Here is a 20,492-nt window from a genome sequence, read left to right on the forward strand (position 1 = left end):
TTAAAAAATGGAGTGGAAAGGTTTGGAAACTCCATAGAACAAAGCTATTGTTTTGCCTTTGATGTCGAATCGTACCATCACGTGTTACTGACAGTGCACAATGAACCAAAGCAAGTATGGCTGAAAATGCTCAGTTCCTTATTATTTTCATGTATGAACACTTTGTGTAAAAACTTTCATTCGATGACCAAAAACCATGCGAATAAATATTTCCGCTCAGCCTGATACAGTTAAGTTACTAGATGATAAATAAGAAAGCATTAAAAAGGGCAATTTCAGTAGTATAATATGCCTATGCATAGGGTCACGATAATTTATGCATGCATTAGATATTCATGTATTCCTGTTCCCATGGCAAATCACCGGAAGCGGAAACGATTGGGGTGATGGATCGCCCAATGAGAAGCGGGAACGGGTGACGTAACGGGTGACGTAAGTGGGGGGGGATCGGGTGACGGGAGGGGTGACGTAACGGGTGACGTAAGTGGAGAGGGGCCGGGTGACGTAACAGGCGATCTGTACTTATTCTCCATTTTTCTTGAAAAAGTATAAGGTCCCGCGAGCTGGGTTTGAACCAGCAACCTTCGGAACTAAGGTCCGACGCTCTACGCGTTGAGCTACCGCGAGCACTTGCTTGAGGAGGTGTTTAAAAAAGGTAGTCAAGACGTGGGTTTGAGGTTAACGGTTTTTAATAGGTGGGGCATTCATGACATTTACAAGTACAGGTGTCGCAGGAACAAACACAGGTATGACCCTTGGACTTCATCCATCGGTCACGACTTTCTTTAATGTATTTCTTGCGCTGTTCCCTGCGCTCTTCTACTTTGCGCTTTTCTTTCTTTTGTTCGTACGTGCGGAGGGCATCGTTGGAAACCTTGATTTTCCATTGGGCATACGCTTCGATGAGGCTGGGATCACCAGAGTGGATGTGGGGTCCTTGGGGAGGATTGACCATGGCAAAGGTATAGGTATTCCAGGCGGGAAGGAAGCTTATGCGTCGTAGGATGCCATGATTGGTGACGAGAACTTTGCCAATGCCTCGAGCAAGGTCGTTGGCTATTTCCTTGGGAGTATTGGGGCTGTGGATGAGGTATTTCTTGTGGGTTTCAGGATGGACGAACCACTTGGCGTTTTCTTCTTCTTCGAGGGTGGGTTTGGGTTCTGCTTTGGAGAGGTCGTTCCCACGAACTTCGATGAGACTGGCCTTGACTTGGTCGTCGACGGCGGGGTCAGGCTTGGCGTTTTTGGAGGCCTTAGCTTGTGCCTTGAATTGAGCGTAAGCTTGGATTAGGCTAGCTGAGGATTGTGCCTAAGGAAGAAAAAAGAAAAAAAAAAGAAGGAAAAAAAAGTTAAAAAAGAAAAGCTCCCTCGCGAGGAGTCGAACCTCGATCTCCAGCCAGCTCTGGCCAGTATCATACCATTAGACCACAAGGGCTGCTATGAAATGAGGGAGTAAAGTTAAGGTAGTCTAGGGTAGGGATCCGGAAGTAATTAGCATATAAGCTTTTTTCTTGTGAGAAAAAAAAGTTATGGCGTTCTGGAGGCTCGAACCGCAGTGAGCGCCGCGTTGTACTTACCCGACTAGTACCACAATCGCATAGTACTACCACAGCCGAACCGCGAGGGACGGGTTGAGCTACCCAGGACGCGCATGCGGGTAAGGGGAGAAAGAACTGAAGTCATGGGTGTGTTGAAAGATTTTTATTGGCCAATGAAAAAGCAGTACATAAATTTAACGGAACGAAATGTTTTTTTAGTTAATTAGATAAGTCGTGTCGTCGGACGCGTTTGCCATTGCGAAGGGTTTGGAAAGGTGTGGTACAGTTTCGGCATTGGGGGAACCATTCGGGAAGGTAAGCGAGACATGCATCGCAGCGTTTGTAGCGGAGGACGTAACGAGCTAGGCCAGGGAGAGGACTGAGGTCGAGCGAGGTCAGGTAGCGACGCATGTGGGACTGGTAGTCGAGGGAGAACTTGACGTGGTTGAGAGGAGTGTTGGGCGGATGAATTCGTTGATGAAGTCGGACAAGATGGAGTCGTTGTTTGTGGAGGAGGATGACGTGGAAGGTGTTGGTTTGAAATTCTTGGATGCACAAGCGACTGGCCCATTGGACGGCCGCGGCGTCTTTGGTATGGCGAATGAACGTCTTAAATAAGGTGTCTAAGCGAGTGACGCAGATTTGGTGTGGAGGTCCAGGGAGAGAGGAACAAGGACACGGCATGGGATAGTGATGACGGTGTTGATCCATGTAGCGAACGAGGCAGAGGGAATGACAGGCTTGGGCGGGGACGTGACGAGGTGCTGGAGGCATGTACCCTCGAAGAGCGAATTGGCGGCAGTTGAAGACGTGGTATTGACCCGTGTAGTCGATGGTCCCTTCTCGGCCCGAATAAGGGATGGGCTTGCGGCAGAGCAGGCACGGTGGAGGCTTGATGGTGTTGTGGAAGTTGACGTGGGCAATGGGTCGGATGTGGATGAGGTCGTGGACGTGACGCAAGAAGAGGAGCATGATGCGAGCCATGGTGGGTTGAGCCATTTCCCAGACAGGGTCGCCGCTGTACACTTGAGAGAAGTGGCCTTCGAGGTAGTTGACGAACAAGGAACCGGGCCATTGAGGCAGCGCGTGAGGAGCGCGGCAGTAAGGACAGGTGTAGTTGAAGCCCGTGCTGAGGATCCACTGCATGAGGCACTCGGTGTGTATGGGTTGGGCACAGCAGGAGGTCATGTTGGAGTCGGAGTAAAGTGTTTCGGTCGGGAGGTGTCGTTGGAGCGGATGATCGGGAAGAGGCGAGTAACACACGCAGCACTGTTGAAGAGCAAAAAGAGAAGCAGTCAGGTGGAACGTAGGTCTGTAGTGAGCATGCGGTCAGGTATGGTCGTTTCTGTTTCGGAGGCGATGTCTGAGAGCGAGGAATAATTTGAAGTCGGGGCATTGGTCCAAGGCGTCGGCCACGAGTTGAACTGTAGTGGCCTGTGAATAGGAAAAAGGCGAGGTATTAAGAAGCACACCATCCACAGCGACAGGGGCCGGAGTCTTTTGCCTTGTTGAAGATGGATAAGAAGTTGAGGAACAATTGGAAGGTGGGGCATGCGTCCAGGGCGTCGGCCACGTCGGTGATGAGGTGTGAAGGAGTGCGTTTTTGGAAGTCAGGAGGAAAGAAGAATCGTTTGTTGTTCACTTCGGAGGCCTTGGCCGCTTCGGTGCATTGGAGACAGTCAGGATCTTGAGCCTCTTGACACGTACACACTAGATGAGAGGGGTCGTCTGGGGTGTCGGGGCGTGTAGTAGAGGCCTTCTAGTGAGGGAAAAGGACAACGTGGAAATGCTTTTAGAAAGGATGCTTTGGTAGCGCGTAATGGTTTTTTGGCGCTGACCCCCATGATGTAGATGCTGGGATCGTTGTCGTTGTCCGTGTGAAAGTAGGGGGCCACGTAGACGTAGACGGACGTGTGAGCATTGAAGTGCGAGAGGGGAAGATCACGATTGAGACCATCGACCAAGGGCAGGTAAGTAAAGATGATGTTGCTGTCGTCTTGATACTCTCTCCACATGGCCGAAGCGAACAAGTAGTGGTTGATGGTGGCCGAGGTAGAGATTTGGACGCGGATGAACCCCGAGGGCGGATATTCGCGGGCCTCGTGGGCGATGAGTAGGTAGCGTAGAGGCGTGGAAGGCGTTTGCGTGAACTGGAAGTTGTGGAGCCGCGTATAGGTAGAACGGAGGACGATGGGACCGTAGGCATTGGGAGTACGGTGGTGGCAGCTGTAATCTTGGGCATCTTCGAGAGCGATGGTGGTGGAGGGGATGATGGCAAAGGGTTGCGCTTGGTGGTCGATGTCGTCCTGGGGAGGGGTGTCGTTGGCTTGGTAGTCGTCGTCCTCGTCGGAATCGAGAGGCAAGAGCTCCAGGGTAGTGAGGAAGGGTGGTTCGGTGTTGATGGGTCGGCTCCTGCACATGGGGCACTGAGTATTTTGATGAGTACGCCATTGGTTGAGGCAGTCGTAGTGAAATTGGTGTTTGCAACAAAGGGTCAGGACGGTGTTGGGACCGTTGGGGGGTATGTCGGAAAGGCAAATGGCGCAGACGACGGCGGTGGCTTTGGCGGTGGCGGCGGCCTGAAGAAAACATAAGGTGAAGTTCACAAAGTGTGGGCTAGGGTATCGAGCCAGAACATGCCGGTGATGAAGTCTCCTCCTTCGATTTGAGTGAATCTTTCGATGTCGGCGCCGGAGACTCTGAGTTTGCTTTTGAGGCATCGTTCATAGCATTGCAGTTGGTGGAGGAGAGGGTGGGTATCGCTGCTGAGTTGGGTATGGAGTAACCAGAGTTTTTTTTCGTAAAGGAGGTCGTAAAAATTGTCGAGCAGTTGGGTAAGGACTAGGGTTCTTCCAATGTGTTTGCGTAAGACGTTTGTGGCGGTGGTGGCGATTGCGGTCTGAAAAGATAGAGTTAGGTTCTGGTGTGAGGAGGAGTGAGGCCTATCTTAAGGATGCTGCAGGACTGAAGTTGCTTTTGAAGGAGTTCGTGGATGCCTTTCAAGTCGCCTTGAAGTTTCCATCGTTTTTCAAATGTGGTGACTAGTTGTTCTTGGCGTTGGAAGAAGAAGTAGAGGTCGTGGATGTCTTGTTTGTTTTGTTTGTAGCCGTTAGAGATGAAGTCGATGACGCGACGAAGCGCTTCCTAGGGGTGGGCAAGAGCATGTGAAACATTGGAGCATAGGTATGGTAAGGTTTTCTGTAGGTTTCGTCATAGTACTGTTCGTAGCACGAACGAGGCAAGCGAAACATGACGTGGTTGTGGATGACGTAGTTGTAATCGTCTCGGTCGGCCACCCCGTCGGGGAATTGGTCGGGCGTGATGTAATCAGGACCCACGCATACGTTTTGGGTGCAATGAGGGCACATGATGCTATAGTGGGTACGCTTCATTTCCAAGTAGTGCAGGATGCAGGCGCCATGAAGGGGATGATTGCAGCAGGGTGTCATGACGAAGGGTTCTGAAGTATTACATTCGCAAGGCAAGATACAAATGGTACATACCAGAGTTTCGTCGTGGCTGGTCTCGTCCACGGTGGTGGCTTCAGGGTCCTCCTGACCCACTTCACGTTCTTCTTGTTCCACGTTCTCCCGCTTACGTTTAGGAGCAGAAGGACCTTCTTCTTCTTCGTCCCTTTCGGCATTGGATTCGTTATCCGAATCATGATTGTTGATGTAGGCATTGCGGGCGTTGACCACCACGGGATCGTCGGAATCATAGGGATCGTCAATGTTGAATCGGTTGAACTGAGGTACCGGTGCAGGGACGGGTTCCGTGGTAGGTGGTGGCGTTGCTGGAGGAGTAGGTGCCGCTCGGTCTACTTGATCTGGATGAGGGACGATCACGCGGCGGTTGGATCTCTTGGGAGGCATGATGATGGTCGGCGTTGGCTAAGTAAAAGTAACTAAGTACTAGGTATCTAGGTATACGATTTGGTGATTGGGTACGAAAATGAGGTTGAATATATAGGGGTAGGGAGGGGAGGGTAGGGGGTCCCCCCACCCCCCTAGGTGGGGTCTATATAGGGGACCAGGATCTGTGGCTTCTATAGGTTTTGTATAGTGAATCACCAGTAAAGCCAACGTAGTATACGAAGATACCAGTGTGGTAAGTACGATGAAGCGTTACGTGTGTGCGTGGCTTTAGGCATGAGCTTATGTTTTGCTTTTTTAAACACTGCAGTACTCATCAGTATGAAAATGACAAAGAGATGCGATCGAAAGCAAAGAATGAATAAGAGAATAAAGAATACCATTTATCAAGCCATGGATGCAGTGCGACAAGATGATTATAGCAATCAAGACATGTTATCAAGCACGCAATACATTCTAGTTCGAAGAACATTTTTTAATGTGATGGAGTTGTTAAAGACTAGAGGCATTGAAGAGTTAGATAAATTTGATGTACTATTGCTGAAACAATATGTAACCGAATACGTGAATAAATACGGGTACACCGTTGAATCTTAACTTGGTGTCTTTTTGCTTTTTTGTTTTTTCTGAAGGAAGGCTTTGCGAAGGCATTATCCAAACATTATAAGGAAGGCACGACTCCCGACCCTCAGTTTTTGCAAGACGCGAAGGAATACGTCAAGGCGGTACACGGTCTAGCCAATACGTTAACGGGGTGGATCGATGCTATTGAAAAGCGTCAGGAGCGGAAGAGGAGGTTGGCGTTCGTGTTAGCGCGCCGAACCAGAGAACGGGCCCGAGTGAAGCAGGCATTGGTGGATCCGGAACGAGGGCGTACGAGGGTATACGTAATAGAGGAGTACGGTGTGGGCAATCGTTTAGTGTTTTCTCACCATGGCATCGGGCAGGAGCACCAGGAGCTCGTCTCTGATTAAGAGTTGTGCACGCTCGGTGTTTGCGGTGAACGTGCCCATGAGGACGCGGGTCGTTTCGTATCGGATCGAGACGAGGTCCAGCTTGGAGCAGGCCGGCCGCCAACGTAGGCCGTACGTGGGGCACGACGACGACGACGACGACGATGAGGACGATGAGGACTTGGACGAGGGAGGAGAAGGAGGAGAAGACGAATGGGGGGTGCGATGGGTGGAACGTTTGTTTGATCAAGTCATGGAACGCATTGCCGGCGAGGAAGGATTGACGGCGCGGGATCAAGTAGGCATGACCCTGTACGGTGGGGACGTAGAATACCCGGTGTCGTTGGCCATACGCCCGTACCACACGCCTGAATTTCAGAGGCTGATGTTGACCAACGCCATCGAAATGATTCAACAGTCCAAGAGGGAATGGATGTTGGGTCGATCGTTGGACATTACGGTGACGGTGATCAAGGACGTGAGGGGACGAGGACGGGTGTGTACGACGACCATCATGACGCCCGAACTGTTGCGAGATCGGTTGGAAAGGGGGGTGCTACGGAAGCCGCCGGCGGCGGTGGGATCGAAGGTAGCGGAACACGTGATTCAGATCTTAGCGTGGCGAAGCGTGAGAACGAGGGACGAGGTGAGGCAAGAGTTGGAGGTGCAGCACGAATGGACGTGGGAAGAAGTATTGACGCGTTGGTGCGTCGTGCACCCTACCACGAACGTCTTGGTCCTTTGCCAAAAGGGAGGCCCGGGAGCGCATCACGAGGTCATCTGGAAGAGCGTGTACAGCAGCGAAACGGAAGGATGGGTGATGTGGCTGGACGAAGGAGACCCCGCGATGCTGGACGTCGCGTCGCCCGATGCGTTGTATGGAGAGGCCAGGGTCTTGCACCATCGGCTGTGCTTGAGGTGCGGCATGACTTATCGTCATCAAAGAACGCATGCCTGCGGTGAAACGAAGGCCTTAACCAAGTATCAACGGGGCAAGAAGAGGCCGTACTATAAGACCACGGAGGAAGTCAAGCGGCGTAAGGTCTCGCGGGTCTTCGACGACGAACGCGAGAATTGTTTGGGTAGGGCCTTGTACCGGGCGCTGAAGGGGATGGGATCGGAAGTGACGGTCGAAGGAGGGTACGAGAAGTCGCTGCAGGATTGGTACGGCGAGATGGGCATGGAGGACACCTGGGATCAAGCGTGCGGGTTGGACGACGTGAAGCGGTGGTGTGCGAGCATTAACGAGGGCTACGCGACGGACGAAGAACACGGATTCGAGTTGTGTGTGTACGACGAGAAGAACCGGTACGTGGTAGCCTCGTTTGGGAGCAGCGTGGGAAAGAGCAACGGCACGTTGACCCCCATTTACTTGAACTGGATGGACGAGCACTTCACGTGGATCGAGTCCATGGCGGGGTGGTTGGGACGATCGTACTTCTGCACGCAATGCAATAAGGGGTACAGCAATAAGGAAGCGCACAAGTGCGTCCGCCCTTGCTTGCGGTGTGGGGAGGAGCGGAACGACCACTACGTCAAGTATTCTAACGAACGCATCACGTGCGACGTGTGTCGCGTCGGGTTTTGGTCCGGCGTGTGTTACCGTTCGCACCTGATGCGACGTCGCAAGGGATCGTTGGCTTATACCACCTGCGAACGACGGTACGTGTGTCGGGAGTGCAAGACCCCCGTGGATCGGATGCGCTACGACCAAAACACTAGGGTGTGGTACATGGCCGACGATCACGTCTGTTACGAATACGATTGCTTGGTGTGCCGGGAGAAGAAAGTAAAGCGAGGAGAACACTTGTGTTACGTCAAGGGCGTGAGCAGCGATTCCACGGAAACGCGACCCAAGAAGAACGAAAAGCGTAAGTTCTTTTTGGCGTTTTTTGACTTCGAGGCTCGGTGCCTGGAGGAACGGCACGTGGTCAACAAAGTGGTAGTGCTGCTGACGTGCCACGAGTGTGCTTCTCACGTGGAAGAGTACCGGACGCGAGGATGCGCAGGAACGTGCGGCCGACAACGGATGTTCGTGTTTGACGATGCCGCGGCCTTCATGGATTGGTTGTTGGGCCCCAAGCGCGACGTGCATGCCTTGTACACGTTCATGGCCCACAACCTGAAGGGGTACGACGCGTACCCTATCCTGGAGGAGTGCGTCAAGCGAGGCATCAAGCCCAAGTGCGTGTACCAAGGGAGTAAGGTCATCACCATGACGCTGGAAGGGATCGCGTTTAAAGATTCGGTGTGCTTTATTCCCATGGCTTTACGCAAGTTCCCGGCCACCTTCGGAACCTCGGGAGGCGACAAGGGTCACTTTCCTCACTTCTTCAACACGTTGGAGAATACGCAGTACGAGGGCCCTTTCCCCGCTCCCGAGTATTACGGCGTGGACGACATGGACGTCCGCGAGAAGGAAGCGTTCATGGCGTGGTGGCACGAGCAGGAGGGCAAGACGTTCGTCATGAAAGAGGAAATCGAGAAGTATTGCATCCAAGACGTGATGGTGATGGCCCGAGGATGTCTCAAGTTTCGGGAGCTTTACGTCGACAAGTTTGACGTGGACCCCTTCGCGGAGTGCGTCACCATTGCCTCGACCTGCCTGACGGTCTTCAAGAAGAACTTTTTGGAATCGGAAGTGATGGGCGTCGTGCCGCCGCTGGGGTATCGTCAGCGGGACATCCAATCGGTCCAAGCCCTGGAGTGGTTGCACTCGTTGGGGTTGCCCGAACTGCGTTGGGCCGGAAGTACGCAGGGCGAGGCGACCTTGCAAGGCAGCAAAGTGGACGGGTACGATCGGCGAACCAACACCGTGTACCAATTCCACGGGTGCTTCTACCACGGGTGCGAAGTGTGCTTCAGGCGAAGTCAGGTTCATGCTCACCTGGGCGTAACCATGGGCGATCTGTTCGACAAGACGCGGGAGAGAACGTTGGAACTGCGTGCCGCGGGACATCACGTGGTGGAAATGTGGAGCCACGTGTGGGATGCGGAACGCGAGCATCACGTGTTCCCCGAGTGGATTAAGAACCTGGACCCCATACAGCCTCGTGAAGCGTTGATGGGCGGACGTACCAACGCCGTGGGACTCTACGCCTACTGCGAGGGGGAAGTCCAAGTCGACGAGTCGGACGACGAGGCCATGGCCTTGATGTTGTGCTCGGACCCCGTGCATCGCATACGGTACGTGGACGTGGTGTCACTGTACCCTACGGTGATGTGGGAGGAAGAGTACCCCATAGGCCACCCCATGGTGTACTTGGGTGACGATTTGGAGTTAGACCCCGAGGAGATCGCGGATTGTATTCTGGACGAAGAGTGGTTCGGCTTGGTCAAGTGCGACGTGGACCCTCCCCGAGGATTGTTCTTCCCCGTGCTTCCGCGCATCGCCGACCACAAGCTGATGTTCACGTTGTGTGCGGCCTGTTGTGACGACAAGGACGAGGACGAGGGTGGAGAGTGCACGCACACCCTAGAAGAGCGGCGCTTGCGGCACGGCGTGTGGACGACCCCCGAGTTAAAGGAAGCGCTAAATCAGGGGTACGAAGTGGCACAGGTGCACGAAGTGTGGCACTACCCCGAACGCAGCAGCGACCTGTTTCGATCGTACATTCGTGAAAATCTGAAAATGAAGATGGAAGCCTCGGGGTGGCCGTCCGATTGCGACACGGAAGACAAGAAGCGGGAATTCGTGCGGTCCGTGAAGGCCAGTCAGGGCATCGATCTTCAGTACGAGAACGTCGTAAGAAATCCGGGGCTGCGTTCGGTGGCCAAGTTGAACCTGAGTTCGTTGTGGGGCAAGTTCGGACAGAATCCGTTTCGCGGCAAGGTCGAGTACGTCACGGAACCTTGCCGCTTCTTCGAACTGCTGCACGACGATACGGTCAACGTGAAGACGGTGCTGCTGCTGACGGGCGACATGGTGCAAGTCAACTACGACGTGCACCGCGAGTCCACGATGTACAACCCCAACGGCAACGTCGTCATCCCAGCGTTCGTGACGGCCTGGGCCCGTTTGCGGTTGTACGACAAGCTGAGTGCTCTGGGGGACCGCGTGCTGTACCATGACACGGATTCCATCATCTACAAGACGGCGCGGGAAGGGGACGAGGAACTGGACACGGGGGATCAGCTGGGGCAGTGGTCGGACGAATGCGGCGATTCGGACACCAACTGGATCGTGGAATACGTGTCCTTGGGCCCCAAGACGTACGCGTACCGCACCAAGAAGGGCGAGTGCGTCGTGAAGTGCAAGGGCATCAGCTTGACCCCCTGCGCCAAAGAATTGGTCCACCTCAAGAGCATGAAACGTCTGCTCGTCCAAGAGAACGAAAAGGTGACGGTGAGTTACCCGCGCAAGATCGTGAGGGACAGCACGCACAAGGTGCTGCGAACGGTACCCATGGACAAGGACGTGCGCTTGGTCTATACCAAACGACGACGTATTGATCAAGGCCTGACCACGTAGCCTTATGGGTATTAAAGGTCCATAAAAGAAGGGGGACATAAAGGCAGACGCGATCGTCGTCATGACTCAAATCGCCGCAGGACGAATCGGGCGTTGGTTGGCCAAGAAAGCCACCGCCATCGTGTCGGGAAGCAACGGAGAAGACCAGCCTGATGGCGACATCAGCAACAACCGCATCGGGTGCGGACGTCAAGCGCGCGTCCGATGCTGCCTCTCGTCGTGATGCGGGGGATCCATCGTCATCCACGCGCAAAGGTCGATCCGCCGCTGGAAAGACGAGAGGGAAGAAAGGAAAGAAGAGCAGCATCGGAGCCGCCGCCGCCGCCACGGTGGCCAGCAAGAAACAAGCGTCCAAGTGGTACAGCCGGTATTTCGAAGTGGGGGCGGAACACCCCCAAGCCCTAGCGGGAACCTCCGCGTTCTTGTCCGACCCCGGCGACGTCTCCAAGGGACCTCGAGCGAAAGCCATCAAGAAGAAGTGGCTGGAAGCGCAGACGACACACCAAATTCATCGCCCAGCACGGCGTAATTATCCTCGTCGTCCCTTTGTCGTGTTTTCCATGGACGAGCAGTGGCAGATGGACTTGTCGGACATGACGTGGGACAAGCCGGCCAACGATGGGATGGGGTGGATCTTGTTCGTGGTCGACGTGCTGTCGCGGTACTGCTGGGTACGGCCGCTGAAACGGAAGACGGGGGAAGAAACGGCGCGGGGCATTCGCGAGATCTTTGAGGAAGTGGCCCAAGACCCGGACAAGAAACATACGTTGCCTCGTACCGTGTACGTAGACAAGGGGAGCGAGTTCTACAACAAGGACGTGAAAGACTTGTTTGCCAGCTGTCCCCTTCCGCCCAAGCTCATGTCGGGAGAGTCCACCACCAAGGCCGCCATCGTAGAACGGTTGCAGCGAACGTTGAAAGGGCGGCTGTGGAAGTACTTCTACGAAAACGGGACCCGACGGTGGGTGGACGTGATTGGTCCGTTGACGGAGTCGTACAATCATCAGCGACACGGCACGTTGAAGCAATCGCCGGCCTCGGTCCATCGCGGGAACGAAGGGGAGGTGTGGAAAAAATTGTACGGGGAGTACGGTCCCGAACGAGGAGCGCGACAAAAGCTGAAGGGGCCTTACAAGTTCAACCTGGGCGACGTGGTCCGGATCAGCCGTCAAACCACGATCTTCGACAAGGGCTACTTGCCTCAGTGGTCGGAAGAATGGTTCAAGATCCGAGCCCGCGATCCCGGCCCTCCCGCGTACTACCGCTTGATGGACTACGACGGCGAGGACATATTAAAGGGCACGTTTTACGAAGAGGAGCTGCTCAAGGTCGAAGACGAAGAAATAAAGCACATGCGTTATCGCATCGAGAAGATACTTCAACGTAGGACGGACCCCGCTACAGGTCGTCCCCAAGTGCTGGTCAAATATCAAGGGTGGCCTGAAAAGTACGCCAATTGGATCGACGAACGCCAAGTCGAAGACTTGGGTCCCAAGAAGAAACCATGAGGTTGGAGCGCAAACCATTTATCTACTGGTTCAACAGCAAGCCCGATCCCGAGTACCCCCAGACCAAAGACAACACCGCCTCAGAATTCGTGGTCCAGTTGCCCATAGGATGGCACTTGCCGGGCGTGTGGTCGGTGGAAATTCAAGCCATCATGACGCCGGAAACCACGCAGACCAAAGGCGACTTGCTGCTGTACACGAATCTCATTCGCTACGAGAACGTGGGTCACGATTACTTTCCGCTGATCGAGCGCATTACCACGTCTTCCGCCCAAGCCATCCGCTACCAAGAATCCAAGCATCCCTTCCGCCGACGCGTCAACCGCAGTTACCTCGAGAGCGTAGGGTTTAAATTGGCCGATACCAAGGGCCGGCCGCCAGTCTGGCTGAAAGACAGACCTACTAAGGACACCACCCTCTGCCTTCTCTTCACGCCTCAAGCCGACGAGTACGATTCTTCCTCCATGAGCTTGACGCTTCTGTCCAACCAATCCAAACCTCGCTTTCCTTCCAACCGACCAGGGAACTTTACGGGCGAACTACCCGCGTCTCAAAGAATGAGTGACCAATGGAGAGTAGGACTGACCAAGGTGACGCTGCCGCCCGTGGCCAGCACGTCCAAGTCCACGCAATGGACCTTTAGGCTGGACGCCGGCGGGTACCTGAAGAGCAAGCTGCCTCCTGGGGCGCAGCACACGTTTACTCTAAAGGATGTCAACAGCGTGCAAGACTTGTGTGCTCAATTCAAGAAAGGCGTGGATGCCGTGTTCGACAGTTGGTTCGTTAAAAGCGAATGGGATGGCGGAGTTGGAGGAAAAAAAGGAAGCCCTGGTATTCAAGGAAACGATGACAATCACGTAGCCACGTTCATAGATGATTCTTCAGGAAGCGACGTGCTCGTGGCCATGATCGTTAAAGGAAGGACGAATTTGGATGATTTACACCAGTTATTCATTGCCAATGGAGTCGAAATGAATGCCGACAAGTCTAAGACCAAATGGGACTTTACGAGCAATTACAGCGTGTTGGTAGGACACAATGCACCAACAATGAATATCGCAATGATGAGGTTAGGCCTTGGCAACGACAGCGCCATGGAGACGCCAATATCTGGAACGATGCAACAAGACGGTACGACTCAGTGGCATTCCTTCGTCACGCCCTTCAAACTCGACGACACTGAGGACCATTCTTTTGTATATCTCATACAATCCAGTCTTGAAGTGAGTACGTCAAACCGCTTTTACTTGAAAATGGGGTTCTTCGAGCGTTTAGGACCCGTGCGAAATCCTAATGGACCAGGAGAAAACGTTACTCCCAGCGAGTTGTACCTGACCATGCCCAAGGGGTTCTACGATTTGCTGAACTTTAACGATGGATTGAGTGCTGGGCTGGAGTATGAAAGCGTGGATGCCGCCGTCATGGGTCCAGGTGAATTCGTGAGAATCACGTGCAAGGAAGGATGGAGACCTTCAGGCCATATCGAGTCCGATCAGAAGACCAACACGGAGCCGCAATCCAATCGCGTGGCTCGCATCAAGGGGTACCAGTATACCCAGCTTCGAGGCAACCAGGACGTCCTCAATTCTCAAAGTGGTCCCTACGCTATCGACGTGGTCACCAACACCAAGGCCGTTCCCAAGAATGCGTACGTGACCTGCAGTCTGGTCCACAACCAACACGTCGGCGATCAGATCATCCCTCTCATGGACGTGGTTCCCCTCTCGTCCGTGTCCATGGGGGCTGCAGCCGAACCCAAGGAATACGTGTTCGAGCCCCAACACGTTAAATACTACCCCCTCTCCAAGAATAGTTACCAGACCGTGGCCTTTGCCGTGCAAGACGAAGCAGGACAAGAGCTTCCCTTCCTCAATTCAGGAGTGACCACCGTATCGTTGGATTTCAAGAAAGGAGTATGAACATTCCCATTTACGTTCCCCAAGAAGGAGGCGGCAACATCCCCGTCTATACCCCTCGACAAGCCGGTGGAGGACTAAGCATCGGACGGTTGGGGCGTGGGGCCATGCAATACGTTCTACCCAAGATTAATGCCGTAAAAGACGCTGCCGTGGACCGAGGAGGCAAAGCGTTGGCTAACGTGGCCTCGGAGGTACTGGAAGGCAAAGATTTGAAAGAAGCCCTCAAAGACGAAGCGACCGAAGCTCGAGTCGACTTGAAGCGAAAGATAGACGCCGAAGCCAGCAAAGTGGGAAACATCAAGAAAAGCATCAAGAGTTCTGGATCCAAGTACGCCAAGTCTACCCTAAACGCATTGTTCGACTAGAGAAGATGAATCAACCCCGACTGATTACCGAGAATGGCGTATTCAAGCGCATCAGCGAAGAGCGGTATACCAAGTACATTACGTACCGTATGGCCCACGGACCCCAACAAGGCATACGAACTAAAGAAAGAGACATTGTTAAAGCTTACGACATATTTCTCAAGTTGTACGATGGACGCATCGCTATGGATGTAGATTAAAGAGAGAAAGAAGTAAAGAAGACACAGTGTGTTCGTTTCATTGATTTCTTCTTTATTATTTCACAACTAGGGGAGTATGACTTGGGGAAAGGGTTTGTTGGAATCTTTCAAGTCTTCGGGGAAGGGGTCCAACGACAGTCGGTACTCGTCGGGCGTGGATTGATCAAAGTCCATGATGAGCGGGCGGAACGGTCGCTTGCTGGCTTCCTCCAAAGCACGGTTCAACCACCTGGCTTGACCCGGAAACGCTTGACGTGCCAAAGCTTGCAGCTGAGACTTGTCTCGAGGATTGCGAAACAGCACGATGCGGTGGGCGTTGAGGGAGGCGGTTCGCATGTGGGCGGGAAACACGTTTTGCATGAGCACGACCAACCTCACGTCCATGTGGTGGGTTCCCTTGGTAAACCATTTCGAGATCTGACGATGATCCGATTCCATTTCTCCCATCAGGTCGTCCGCGATCAGCAGTCCCGGGGTTCGCTTGAATAGGGCATAGGGGTCGTCGGGCAATCCTTTGACCCACTTAACCTCGTCTCCAAATTCTTTTTTCATGTTGTCGTACTCGTCTTGCCATATGCTGTACAAGTACACCACGTACTTGATGGGGGGATCGAACTTCCACGTCCGATGACGAATCATCTTGCGAATGAACCGCGTCTTGCCGCTCTTGGAAGGTCCGGCCACGACGACGTTGCACGGATGCTGCCATCGTAAGTTAAACGGTTTGATTGCTTCTACGTTCATGATCGTTTCTTTCTCTTGGCGTCGCGAAGAAAGCGAATGTACTGATCCACTACCTCGTGAGGACTCCTGTTATACCCTTCCTCGGCTACAATGCCTCCCCGTTGACTGTGTTTCTTGCGACGAGGTTTGGACTTGGACACTCGCGATTTTCGTTTGCGCCGCAGCACGCCGCCTTCAATCGTCGCGTCATCATCATTATCATCGTCGTCGTTGTCGCTGCCGGGACCGGGAAAGGTTTGACTGGTGTGCTCGCGTTCCACCACAGGCCGCTTGCCTCGACGGACCGTGGTCACGGTGGTGGTATTGGCGATGGTTTGATGATCCCCTTTGCCTAATTTTGTGCGCAAGGCTTTGGACACGGTATCTTGATCCGCGTTCTTGAAGCGTTCCCCATGATCGTCATTGTTGTCGTCGTCGTCGTCGCTGCCACCATCGCCACCATCGCTGCCGTCGCCATCGTCCCCTTCGGGGTCATCCCCGCCGTTCCTCCTCCCGTCTTGCTCGGCTTCCCTGCGCAGCTGCAGTCGTCGCGCCAGGGCTTTTTCCAGCGCATAGCGAATCCGCATTTGAGACGTTTCGTCAAACTTGCTTTGATCGGTGGCTTCCAATTCCTTGACGTACTCTTCCACTTCGGCCAAGTTCATCCTTTTCTCGCTTCGATTGCCTCGCCATCGACCGTCCACCCGCGTCATCACGTTCTTGATGGTAGGCGTCAAGGTGTCCTTCACCTGGGGGTACTTCTCCGCCAATGATTTCAAGGCCTCGGCGTACTCGCGCAATTCCTCCTTGTTCATCTGATCCAACGTAGCGTCCGGCAACGACGTCAATGTCCTTCCGCTGTCTGGCGTCCATGCCACCAAGTTCGCCACTTCCGAAGGGGGCGATGCCGCAGGCGACGTTGAGGGTGAAAAGGTTGGTGATGCACCGGGAGATGGACCTGGTGACGGTTCGGGTGATGGCGGGTCCATGGCCCGGGCCAAGTCGCTTCCCGTCGACAAGGGCGTGTCGCTGGACAACACGCTGACCATGTCGTCTGGCAAGTTGAACGGTGAGCCCAACAACTGCAGCATGTCCGCATCGTAATCTTGCGTGGGCGAAGGAGGCAACGGCGACAGGGGCGGTAGGACGGGCGTATTCATCAGGACGCGATCGGCGGCCCGTTCGGCCGTGGACGTCGTACGGGGCGTTCGAGGAGCAACACCCGGAGCTTGGAAGAAAGGCTCGCGCTCGGTATGCTGTCCTACACCGTAACGTAGGTATAAATCTTGAGCCCCCACACGTTCATAGGACATAACGTCGACGCACCGAATGTTTCACAGCATGGATGGAAAGTCCTATATACGCTCCTTGGCACAATGCCACCCCACGCAAGTGGTTCCTCTGCTACGTAGCGGTAGCGACGACCAATGGAAGTACATCAAAGACATGTGCAAAAAACTGGCCAATGGGGAACTCCCCATGAAGGGAGGAAACAAGAAAATGCCCAAGGCCGCTCGACGTTGGTTCGGGTCGGTGGTCAACGATCGGCATCCCACCATTCAGAGCCTACGACGCTCTAGCCTTCAGCGAGGAGGATCCAAAGCCGAATTGGTCGGCACGGCCATCAAAGCCCTGGCCAAGATCGCGGCTCCCAGCCTCAAGAAAGCCGGCGTGAGTCTGGCCAAGCATGCGGCCGCAGGAGCCCTGGCCGAAGGCATTAACGCGGCCACGACCAAAATCAAGAAGGTAGGAGCCCCCAAAGAAGATAAAAAGGAGGAGGAGGACCCCTCGACCACCGAATCGCTCCAAGACTTTGATTACGACGGCGACAACGAATTGAAGGCCTTGCTCACTGAAACATAAACACATCATGGTTAACACCAAGAAAGGACGACGTCAACGCGGGGGCAAGAAACGTGCAAAGCATACTCAGCTGGGCGGGGCCAAACGAAGACGGTCGTCCGCCACACCCAAGATCAAGGCAGCTCTGCGTGGAACCTTGGCTCCTGGCCTGCCCGACTACGGACCCGTGACCAACCCCTTTCACATTCGATTTTCACAACCACGTCCCGCCGTGCCCTCCAACAAGGTTCAGACTCTTCGCCGCATGGCCCCCGCCAGCCTCCGGCATCTTCCGTCCAACAACGACTCCTTGGACGTCGTCATAAAAGGCCGACCCGTTACGCTTTATCCTAAAGGTCGTCAAGTCGTCACCACCACGAAATGAACAGCAGCACAGGCATCAACTCTTACGTGGTTCCCGTCATCCTCTGGAATCGTCTGCAAGAAGAACTCAAACACCTTAAAGAAAATGTAGCTAAGTCCCAAGCTGGAGGAGCCATCGCCGGAGTGGATCGAGATGGGAACGTCCGCATGAACGAATTGATGCACACCATGGCCGTTCAACAATCGTTGCAGCAATCCCCCAAGGTGGAGTTCGTCAAGTACGCGGATAAGATGGTCAAGCAAGTCATGTCCGACCCCAGTCTCACGCCCGACGAGCGTGTTCGCTTCATGACCAACTATGCGGCCAGCTTTCAAGACCAAAAAGCCATGGCTCAAAAAGGACTTACTCCTGCAGTGGCTCCTGCCCCAGGTCCTGCTCCTGCGCCTGCACCTGGTCCTGCCCCTGGTCCTGGCCCTGCTCCTGCTCCTGCTCTTGTTCCTGGTCCTGGATCCGTCGTCGGCACCACCCCTGCTTGGTCTCTTCCTGCAGGACCCTCGGGAGTCAAGCTTGGGTCTGGAAGCGTTACTCCTAAGGGTACGGGTACGGGTCCGGGTCCAGGCCGTGGTCGTGGTCGTGGTTATACAGGCAAAGGCAAAACCCCACTCAAGCGTCAAATCCACTTTGGGAACGTGCCCGGCACGTCTACGCCGCTGAACAACCTCAGGCCTCAACAAGTCAAGCAGTTGAAAAAGGTAGACAACCTCATCCATGCCATCGATCAGAAGTCCAAGAAAATTGCTCAGGACAATAGCTTGACCCCTGCCCAAAAACGCGAAAAGCAAGGCGTGCTCACGCGTGGACGCACCAAGTACAAGGTGATGCGAAACGACATCCTCAACAGTTAGACCATATAAAAGGACCGCCGACCCGTCCGACCCACCCTGATTCGTCACTCGACCTCGTCATGAAACGACAACACGGAGGACGTGCCGCTCCTGCCGCTAAAGCCGCGCGCGAAGATGCCCCTCCCTTGAAAGTACACAAAGGGACCGTGGTCGACTTGTTTAAACGACTGCCCATCGACGTCACGTGCGAAAAATCCAAATGGGAAGTCTACTCGCAAGCCACGGCGGCCGTGGACCCTTTGGAAATCACCGTGGACCGAACCCGTACCTGGATCGACATGACCAAGATCCTGCTGGAATTCGACGTGGATTTTCTCGCCGCCCCCAATGGTGCACACCTGGGCAATACCTCGTCGGCCGTTCCCATCAACAACGTGGCTCACTCTCTCATCAAACAAATTCAACTGACTATTAACAAAGGAGCCGTGACCGTCAACGCCGACCACTACCATCTCGAAGCTTACTTCGATCGACTGCTGAACTACTCCGAAGAAGAAAAGAAATCCCTGCTGTCCCTGGAAGGGTGGGCCACGGACACTCCCGACAAGTTTGATCAGCTCAATCCCAACGACGTGGCCATCGCAAATCCAGGCATGGCCGGTGCAGCGCTCACAGCTGCCGAAGTAGGAGATGCCATCCGTGCCGCTGCCACTCGCGTCACGCCTAACCAAGGCGCCAAGGAACGTGTTGGATTGTGCTGTCAAGGTCGAGCCGTCAAGTTCATCCTCAGACCCGTCATCCCCCTCTTCTCCAGCCAGCGCTACTTGACTCCTGGCTGTGAATTGAAATTCAGAATTCAATGGAATCCTCGAGAATTGGTCATGATGAATGGTCCCACCGTGGGGGCTACAGCCATTACCCAGCCTAACGCCACCTACAGAATAGTCAACTATTCTCCCAAGTTGCACATTCGTCACGTGGACGTCAACAGTGAATTGAACATCAAGATGGAAGCTGCCATGTTGGAAAACCAAGACATTGCCCTCTACCCTTACTTCACCAACAGAACCGTCACCCACACCGCTCCAGATGGTCGACGACGGGCTCAGATGCACAACGTGTTTCAGGGGTACCGACCCAACTACATGATCATTGGATTTCAGCGAGGTGCTGCCTTCGATGGGGACCTGGCTCATTCTCCTTACAACTTCTGCGACATGAATCAATCGTCCATTCGCGTGACCGTCGACGGAGAAGAAATTCCCCATCAGCGATTGGACCTGACCTCGCATCATAAGGAAGAAGGTTTCAATACCCTTCTTCAGTTCTCAGGACGTGGCATCGACTCTGCACCCACCGGCATCGATCGAAAAGGGTATAAGGACGGCAATTACCTCATCCTCTACAACTTCAACCCCGACGGCGAACAAAACTTTGGCTACAGCTACGCTCGAAACGTAGGCAACGTCAACATCGACGTCGACTTCTCAGCCAACACAGCCAACAACACCACCATGGTCGTCAGCGGATACTTTGAACAAGAAACGTGGTTGGATGGTAACAAGAACGCTTCCCAGAGATACAGCTACTAGATCATGAACAGCAAGAGTCAACTCCTTACCGCCCAAATCAACACGGTCGCTTCGTACCCTCCCAATTATCACGAGCACCCCACGTACTCCTACGTCGGCACTCAAGGCGCCGACCAAGCTCTAGCCCTTCTCAACAAGTACCGCGATGGGCAAGCCCCACCCCGCCCTTGGGGCATGGTGTTCAATACCGACCCCATCGACAAGCCCGGTCAACATTGGATCGCCTTGTACGCTCCCGACGTCGATACCAAACGCATCGAAATCATGGACTCGTACGGATCCGCGAACCTCAAGGCCTATCGGGACCCACTCCTCCAAGAGCTCATCGGCATGACGGAC

General features: G+C 54.1%; 1 protein-coding gene across 1 annotated transcript; it reads left to right on the plus strand.

Annotated features, from left to right (window-relative positions):
• Window positions 1–18,680: 18,680 nt before the first annotated feature.
• On the plus strand, window positions 18,681–20,153 carry LOC148905743 (uncharacterized protein F54H12.2-like). Its single transcript, XM_089040623.1, has one exon. The coding sequence runs from the start codon at window positions 18,681–18,683 to the stop codon at window positions 20,151–20,153; it is 1,473 nt and encodes a 490-aa protein (XP_088896749.1).
• Window positions 20,154–20,492: the final 339 nt, after the last annotated feature.

This window comes from Actinia tenebrosa, unplaced genomic scaffold (genome assembly GCF_029948245.1).
Source record: "Actinia tenebrosa isolate PJP-AT-01 unplaced genomic scaffold, QUT_ActTen_1.0 PGA_scaffold7__59_contigs__length_16204524, whole genome shotgun sequence".
Classification (NCBI taxonomy): Eukaryota; Metazoa; Cnidaria; class Anthozoa; order Actiniaria; family Actiniidae; genus Actinia; species Actinia tenebrosa.